At 39.8% G+C, this 9545-nt stretch overlaps 1 protein-coding gene across 1 annotated transcript in view; it reads right to left on the bottom strand.

Annotated features, from left to right (window-relative positions):
• Positions 1 to 9545, bottom strand: part of T265_15551 (hypothetical protein) — a gene marked incomplete at both ends in the record, with an annotated part of 129053 nt that overhangs the window by 58191 nt on the left and 61317 nt on the right. The window contains one exon of the mRNA XM_009178583.1: positions 2184 to 2399. Coding sequence (XP_009176847.1) covers positions 2184 to 2399 — 216 coding nt within the window. The remainder of the gene's footprint in view (positions 1 to 2183; positions 2400 to 9545) is intronic.

Here is a 9545-nt window from a genome sequence, read left to right as displayed (position 1 = left end):
CCCGGGAATTTTTAAAGCAAAATGGTAGGAAAGTTATTCGCCCAATGTTTGGTAGCATATGAACAAAATGGTAACTCAGAATAAAATGGTGTTAGTTGATTTGAAGGAAAAGACCCAACGGACATGGAGGGAAGCATGATTTTCCCGAAGACTAGAATAACTAGAAGGCACGGTTGAAATACATGTGTTAAACTTAACTTAGTATATCGTGTGAAACTGGTGTGGGCCGCACGGCTATCTCCGCCGGTTTTGGAGTGCTAAATTTCTGTAAAGAAATTCCGTCGGAAATATGCATATAGGGATGGATCGCACGAGAAATTGTTCTTCCTCAAATTTTTCTGAGTTTTTCTTTCCAAATTTTCTACTATGGGGATGCACTTATCATTCCCCGGATAATGCAGCGACTCAGGGCTAAAACAGTGCACAATTTGTCACCATGTGCTCATTATTCACAAAACGCAGTTGAATTTCTAGCTCTCCTCTAGTGACGTGCAGGAGACATAGAGTGACGGCATGTGGTGACAAGCAGAGCTATTTACAGGTTCCAGTGATACGTCCACCGGGTCTCCATATGTAAGGATACATGCTGATAACTAGACCCCATGCAATGGCATCTTCAGCGAGGGTCTGGGACACTTCTACCGGAGATGCACTGTAATGCTTCTTACTATGATATTTCCGGCCGAAATCCAACGTTTTCAAGTTAGCATCCACCAAGGCCAACTAATACAATGCTTGCTCCGGAATATAACATATTTTTCTTCTTGCTACTGGCGTCGAAAGCAAAACACGACGCACCCACCAAACGACATCTGTTTTGCTGAGAATAAAAATTAAGCATTCTTGGTCTATCAGGTCAACTTGAATGGTGTTCTACAGGATGAGCGATGTGCTTGCAGGTTAGGCAAAATCTGAAAAAAATTCATTCGTTGATTCTACGTGTTTAAACGTTTAGCACTAGCACGGATACATATTTGACGGCAGATAGTGGATTATAAACGAGCTTAAAAGGGAGGTCGAGAAATACAGGAACTATAAGAATTGTGCGATCTACTAGGTTGGTATACTGTNTGCTTCTTACTATGATATTTCCGGCCGAAATCTAACGTTTTCAAGTTAACATCCACAAACGCCAACTAATACAATGCTTCCTGCGGAACATAACATGATTTTGTTCTTGTTACTGGCGTCGAAAGCCAAAAAGGTAAACGGAATACACTAACTTCATTCTCGTTTGTGCAAACCGCGACGCAACCACCAAACGACATCTGTCTTACTGAGAATAAATATAAAGTTTCTTGGCCTGTCAGGTCAACAGGAACTGTGTTATACAGGATGAACGATGTGCTTTCAGATCATGTGAAATCTGAAAACAATTCATTTGTTGATTATATGTGTTTAAATTGCGAGCGCTAGCACAGCTTCATATCTGAACACAGTTAGTGCGTAATTAAAGGGCTTAAGACGGTGGTCGAGAAATACAGGAACCATAAGAATTGTGCGATCTACTAGGTTGGTATACTGTGATAACTTATTTTTCACGTAGATACATAAGTTCGCAACAGAGCAGAATCTCAAACATAAATATCAATTTTCAACATCTTGGAACTGAAGATTAGAGTGAATTTGTAATATAATGTAATCTATAATCAACTTTGCGTTAACCATTAAAGGGTTATTTTCTTTCGTGATATTTTTTTTCGCAAGGGTAGAAGAATGAAATCAACACCGCCCCCCAAAGCCAGCATGGCTTTCCCCAATCTACCAGCTCAACCCAGCGCATGTAAGATAGAGATCAACGAGAATGGTACAATTGCTCTAGCCACAAACGCTTTCCTCAATCTGCAGCATGCTCCTAGGTTGGTGAGCAACTAGCTGTCTTTTACCCATTCCAGCAGGCAGATTTTTGTATGGCTTGTATTTCAAAAGAATGAAGTTTTATGCATGATAACTGAGTAATTTCAAATGTGTTCATCGTGAAGTACAAGGGCGCAAAAAGGGTGCTTCTACCAAGAGTTTGTCCCCCCTGCAGCTGAGCATTGACAGAGAACGTGTCAACCGTTCGTGGCACATCATATAAACGTGAAAACTCTTTGATGTAGGTGCTACTCAAATTGTCAGTTTTGTCCATAGTCTTCCTTTTACCGGATACCACGACGCAGTTTGCGTCCATTCGTACGCACAAGTCGTCCGCAGTGAATTCCGGGTCAGCTGGGATCTCCACATGCAACTTTTCGCCTCCAGACTTGTCGTCCTTTAGAACAGTCGGTCTGAGAACACCAGTTAGTTGGATTGCTAGTGCACCTTCGGATTTTCGCTTTTGTCCAGCTTCAGTCTCGGAGTGGGGTTTGATGCTTAACTGGCGATCACGGTCGAAAGTCATGTTTTTGTTCTTGTTACTGGCGTCGAAGGCCAAAAAGGTAAACGGAATACACTAACTTCATTCTCGTTTGTGCAAACCGCGGCGCAACCATCAAACGACATCTGTCTTACTGAGAATAAATATAAAGTTTTTTGGCCTGTCAGGTCAACAGGAACGGTGTTATACAGGATGAGCGATGTGCTTGCAGATCATGCGAAATCTGAAAACAATTCATTTGTTGATTGTATGTGTTTAAATTGTGAGCGCTAGCACCGCTTCACATCTGAACACAGTTAGTGCGTAATTAAAGGGCTTAAGACGGTGGTCGAGAAATACAGGAACCATAAGAATTGTGCGATCTACTAGGTTGGTATACTGTGATAACTTATTTTTCAAGTAGATACATAAGTACGCAACAGAGCAGAATCTCAAACAAAAATACCAATTTTCAACATCCTGGAACTGAAAATTAGAGTGAATTTGTAATATAATGTAATCTACAATCAACTTTGCGTTAACCATTAAAGGGTTATTTTCTTTCGTGATATTTTTTGTCGCAAGGGTGGATGGCATCTTTATGTTATTCGTGGAAACTCAGCATATAGATTTTTTTTTCGCAAGGGTGGATGGCATATTTTTGTTACTCGTGGAAACTCAAGCATATAGATTTAGCCACCATGGACGCTTGATGACATACGGCTTGACAGCGAGTGATGTACCAGGACAGTCCAATTTCACTGAGTAATACAATCAGGTTACCTAGGAACAAATTGACGGTGAAAAACAACCGTAATTGGAGAGCTGCATGTTTAGGTAGAGCAAGTGCTCGAACTTCGATTGGACCACCAGGAGGATGTTCAAACTTAGAACACAATTTCTAGTCCAAAGCCTTCCAAAACATGTTTCCATCCTGCAACTGCAGCACAGCTACACCGATGCAAATTGTATCATGCTTTCCAGTAGTACAAAGCAGAAGGACTGTGCATGTTAGATGTAAGGTCATTTTGGTTTAGTTCACCCATCAAGTATTTTTACAATATCAGGTGTTTATTTTCATGAAACATGCTAGAGGATTATATTCAGAATGCAGTGCGCAAACTGCAAACATAAGGATTCTTGCTATGTTCGTTCTATCTGGAATAATTATATTGTCATCTTTTATCAAAATGTTGATTTGATAAATGTAATTCTACAAGGTGAACCTGAGGATATCACTGAATTTCTTCTAACTGCATCAAGAATTGGAAATACTGTGTACTGCCAGTACTGCTGAATTAAATGTTTTCCGGTACATACAATGTCGCTTTATTTAATAATCATTATTGCATCTGTCTTGGCAATGTCAGTTTTGTGAAGGCCGTATGCCATGCTCTATCACGCGCATAACATGTACAAATTTTGCGTTATGGACAGGTGCTTTCGTGATACTTCGTTAGTGTCAGAAGAACACTCAAACTACTATTTAGCAGGAAGTACGCAATATGTGTTTGCAATTTCATGTACTAAATGATCTGCGGTTTACATACTTAACGCATAAGCTGTTGTTGGGGGGAAAACAGCTGTATCCTATTGTTCTTATTATGGCTTTGTAAAGCGTAATGAGTAAAGTAGGAGGTTGGTTCAACGTGAGTGAGGCATCTCTTTCGCCTTCTATTTTGCATCAGATGAATTCGATATCCTTAAACGATTGGAGAAAATGATGAACAAAAATCAAGTGTGGCGCTCTTATATTGGGCAGGGCTACTATGGAACCATCACACCCACACCCATAATACGCAACATTTTTGAAAATCCTGGATGGTGAGTTTGAATTTGAGGGGTGAGTAGATTAGAAATGTCCTTTTCCAGGAGGTTGTCGTTTTGACGTCGTACTTTAAAATTACTTTGAAATTACGTAATCTAATGCTATTCGTTCAACTGGCGTGTGATCATTTAGTCCAGCTTTACATCGCCTATATCACACGTTCTTGAGTTCTCTTGTATTGTCCTTTGGGCCTAGAAGCGTCGCTGTTTGAAAATCTAAACATGTCAATCAGCCTAAGCTACGATACACTAAGTTCCGCCCCCATTCGACCTCAGGGTAGTGCAGATCCTCTGTTCTATTGACTCTTGATATATGGACTGCCGTGTTACATAATCTGATCCAAAGCCATTACTAACATTTTATATACCATAGTTTGATGCCGAAAACCGTACAGTTGCCCGGTACAAATCCGATGCATTATCTAGACCGAGGAGGGGTGCTGAGGACATATTTCTTGTGACATGTTACAAATTACGGAAGAAGAGCTTAAATCCTCGCAGACACAGCTGAGGGCCAAAAACTGCGGCTACACTTGACCTCTTGAACCGAATTAGCTTCCATGAAATGATCGAACGAGTGATTAAGCAATAATGCGACAAGGTATAAACCTTATAATCTCTAAAAGAAGTCTTGGTGGAAGAAAAAAGGCCCTCGCTGCGGAGTTATCTATTGGAAAATGCCAACTGAACAGTTACAGACTATTGGACGGGGAAGCAAAACTCTCATATACATCTTGTTTACAAAAATCAATATCTATCTTCTCCTTGAAAGCGTTTTCCTAAACTTTCCTGAATACTCATTGACTGTTAGTCAATTGCAAGCAAATGCTATAGAGCGACTACACAAATTCCGTAATAGATTTAACTTTTTAAGAGATGCAAAGCGGATTTACGAGAAAAAATTGGTGCACATGAAAGTATATTGAGGGTCTCAGTCAATCATTACAAATAAACTGCAATCGCTCTCAGCCAGCACAAATTCTGCGGCGATGGGGAGAACAAATCAAGCCACCCATGGTTTGTTATGAGGAATACTACAATACAGATGTATACCATGGGTTTCTAATTAAGCCAGTTATTAGTACCAATATTACCAAGTGCTAATGTGCGTATGAATCAGGTTGATATAAATCATTCAACAACCATTGCTGTACAAAATAACAAAAGATAGGTGCAGCGTAGGCTTTGCAAAATGGCATTTTTGACCGTAGTATTGTTCTGATAATAAACTGACCTACGTACTCGAGTTACTGAGTGCTGCTGCGTTACACCGGAATGTTCTGGTCTCTGGATTTTTCATAAGAAATATATATATCTTTGACCGTTTCCAATTATGCTATATCTTGGTTACCTAGTATGGCAAAATGTACTATTAATTACTGATAGATATACCATGAAACTTATGAGGAACAATTCGGGTCGTATAGACTCATCCAGTGATTTAATTCAAAGTATCTGGAAAGTTGCTGAATTTCGCCTCTCCTAGTAAACAACATCGCGTAGTCAGAGTAGAGAAAGATTAAAATCTAAAAAGTCCTGGGCTAAATGATTTCCTGACATAAATATTTTTAGTTGGAAACTGTCGGTTTACAGAATAAAGGTGTGCTTTCAGGTTTGTCGTCACTAATATTTTGCATGCAGTTTTTCCGGTGACCGCAAAACATTTACATAATTGCGAAAGGGAATAGTGGTGCTGTGGACGCCGCTACAAGGATCTTGGGAACCTAAAGGTAACCAATATTTGGTCATTGGTTGACTACCGAATTGGACTACCACTTTTTGCTAAAGAGTGTTAGAATTGTAACTAACCCAGAGGAACTCAAGTAATGGGCTTGCTTATCAGGATTAGATTATCGGAGTTTTTCTACAGGGTGGAGTGAAAAACATCCCAGGCGACTGAGTAATAATTCATCACATAACTATCCAATACGAACAGTCCATCTGTTTTCATCTTCCTGAAAAATTTTGAAGCGGAATCTTGAACAAAACAGTTGACCGTTTCCTGCCGAAGAGGCGTTGATTACCAACCCTAATGGGTGATTGGTAACATCTTTATGGGAATTTACGACCCACACGGCAAACGAAAGGTCCTCTCAAAGCCACACCCTGTTTACCGCGACTTCAAAATCCTTCCCGAATTTGCCTGGCAAATTCAAAATTTCACGTTACATAGGGATTGATTTCTGCAGTACAAATTGTGGTGCAGAAATTAAATATGTTTAAAATAATAATATGCAAGCAAATATTCAAGGTGTTCATGTATGCTTGATTATTTATTCAACAAACCGTTTCTGTGATCCGCATGACGATGCAAATCAAGTTATTAATCAGTCAAGTGACTGATAACTGTTGCTTTCTAAGGGATGTAGAGTTTTATTTCAAGGATCCGAGATCAATTGAAACATTGTTTGTCAAACGGTTGTCTCAAAAACTGACAACTCCTATTCAACCGAGGGCAGAATGTTTTGAACGCTAGAAGCTTACCAATTAATAGCAAATTACCTAAATGTCATAGAGCATGGGTAAAGTTGTAGTGTAGTAGCTTAGGCCTATACAGGTTATTCTGGTACTCAAACACTGAAATGTTTGTTGAAAGCTATCTTAAGCATTTAATTCCACAGACCTTTTGGACAAGCTTAGTTTTGTAGCCTATGCAGGTAAACACGTATACGTGATTCGGTCGTTAGAATGTAAAGATCAATACTTTGCGTTCTTTACTCAATTATCTTAAATCTGACGCTATTTTGAAACCATTTTCTGCGAAAGATCATTCAACCGTTATAACTGGTGCATCTCCAACTGGATTAGGTGTTATTCTCGAACAAAATGGCCGTCCTGTCATTTGTGCATCTCGTCGACTAACACAAGCCGAACAGGGCTATTCTCAAACAGCGTGAGTCTCTTGCTGTCCACTGGGGTGTAAGTGAATTACACAGGTATCCTTTTGGCCAATTCTTTCAAATGGAGGTTTATCCACAAATGCGGTACTATAAGTACAATAGTAAAATGATAAAGCTTTACAAACCTCAAATCGTGGGACTATGCCGGCTTCTATACACCGGTTTAGGAACTGCTAATTCCTAACGGGTCTCAAAGTCCACGCCGACTCGGAGCCACGTTTTTACAAGCTAGCGAAACCACGTGTGAAATTAAACGACACGTCCGATGACAGCTTAGTAGTCCACAAAGCATGTCCATCAGATAGAGAATTCCTTCGCCACGACAACTTAATTTTGCTTTGTTTTTTGTGTGCTGACTGAGTTGCATTGTGCTCCCATTGTTTGAATGCTACCAACCTAGCATAGGTGCGCCCCGCTTGGTATATCAGCATGTTTTCTTTATTTTCCTCTGCAGAACCTCATCCACGATTTCGGAACCATAGGTGAGTACCTCACCTGGCATGCTATCAAAATTAATCCAAATAATCCTAATGGTTGACCGGAAGGTTCAGTGCGTCAATATTAATGACAAATTTTATTAAACTGCGCAATTTCCACAAAAATCCAAATCACTCAAATTTAAATCCTAATATATATCATTAGCTCTCTATAATTTTAAAACCTGTATTCTCGGTTGTTGTAAGACTCAGAACCGCGAATGATCTTCATCAAGAGCTAATCCATACGTATTTATGTAGGCCGTTGTTCATGGTAAGTTAAGCCCTTGTGTTTTCTTTTGATGTCCTGCGTACCGAAACTTTAGTTCTTCATAAAAAAGAGTATTTCAACCAGAGAAAATTGTCAAAAAATATTAGTTAGGGAGGAAAAGAATGTGTTTTTCCACTTTACTTTACTTGCTATCAGATCTTATAGACTGGGCAAACAGAGACAAACGAAAAGTAGCGTTGATTATCGTGCCGTATGAGGAAAAATTTCTATTCAGGGTATGCTTTCACTGTCGGACAGGTCAACTCGTATGCATTTGGAAAGCGAATTTGTTGTCCGGCAGGTGGTAACGATGATGATGATACTTTGCAGTGCTGATTGTGTGTCCCGAATATTCGTTGTCCCCGACATTAACCTTCGCGAAATAAGAAAACACATTTATACCCACCTCTTTGTAGTCCCGCATAACGAAGATGCTTAGAAAATAATAATGTCGATATCCTATGAAGTAAAACAACTCTTGCCTTATCAGCGAGCGGAACGTGAGGTAGGCTAAGGTACAGTATATCTGTCTACGGTTGTTGCAGGCCGCCGTATTCTGCGGTTTGTAATACACTAGAATACTGATCAGGCGTGCTTCCTCTTGAAAGAACGTAGAACTAAATTTTGGTCTTTTTCAATTTGCAGCCGTCAAATTTTCTGGCTTTGCAATGGCATTTCACAGATCAGGTTTTTGGTTAATTTCAAGGCACTGTGAATAATTCCTGAACAATTCCATTACAATAATATGGCATACTCTATCTTCCGCTATTTATCCTGGGAGAATATTCAAAACACGTCGTTGCATGAGGTTTTTTATCACAAATTGTTCCGTCCAGCTTATAGTTGACTACACGTTTGGCCTCACATTGTCAAAAACGCTAAAGGCCACAAATTCGATTTACGCTTTTTCGCAGTTGCTATTGCCGGAGGGATACAAGTAGACGCAGAAAAGTTTGCGTATTTCCAACATCTTATTTAACCAGCCCACCTTTAATCTGTTTTGCATCATTGAACGCAGTTTACTCTATTATATATGTATCAACTGGATGTCAGTAAAGTTTGTCAACATGCAATTGTCACAACAATAGGTCTATCTAAGCAAGCACTTTCTTTGACGAAGTTGCGGTGTTTGACTCCCAGATGAATACGTACTAAGCGCATCAATATTTTAGGTGCTGAATATTCAGCTGGTATTATATTTAGCCTTCTACTTGACCACTCCTGGCCGTGCATCCTGAATGCTTACGGAGAGATTGTGCTCCCTTTATTAGACTTGGATGAGAGTTCTTAAGTGTTCATTCCGCAAGAAATGCGTTTTAACTGATACAAGCGTTGCTCGCTGCTTTATCCAAGCCAACGTAAGCGCGTGTTACATGATGGTAAAATATCAGTTTAGCGCAATATTGGTAAACTTCACACTACTGGCTTAATATGACTAAATGTGTGGTGCGTGACATATTCAAACGAGCTTGTGTCAGTCTTTGTACATCTCTACTGGAGGTGCTCAACAGAAAGTTTTCAAAACGCGAGTGAGAAATTTGCACTATTATGTAAATAAAAGTAATCTAACTGGTTAGCAGACCCGATATTCCGCTCAAATTCATGCCAAGCTGTTGCACGGCCACTTCAATGTTCCAAATAACCAGACTATGAACAGTAATATTTGGCCAACGATGTTTTGCGTGTTTGTGATCGCCAGGAACGCTCGCACTTATGCTTGTGGCTTGTTTCCA

The sequence above is a fragment of the Opisthorchis viverrini genome, assembly GCF_000715545.1.
Source record: "Opisthorchis viverrini unplaced genomic scaffold opera_v5_594, whole genome shotgun sequence".
Classification (NCBI taxonomy): Eukaryota; Metazoa; Platyhelminthes; class Trematoda; order Opisthorchiida; family Opisthorchiidae; genus Opisthorchis; species Opisthorchis viverrini.
Note: the sequence above shows the minus strand (reverse complement) of the source record. Positions and strands in the feature narration are given on the sequence as shown.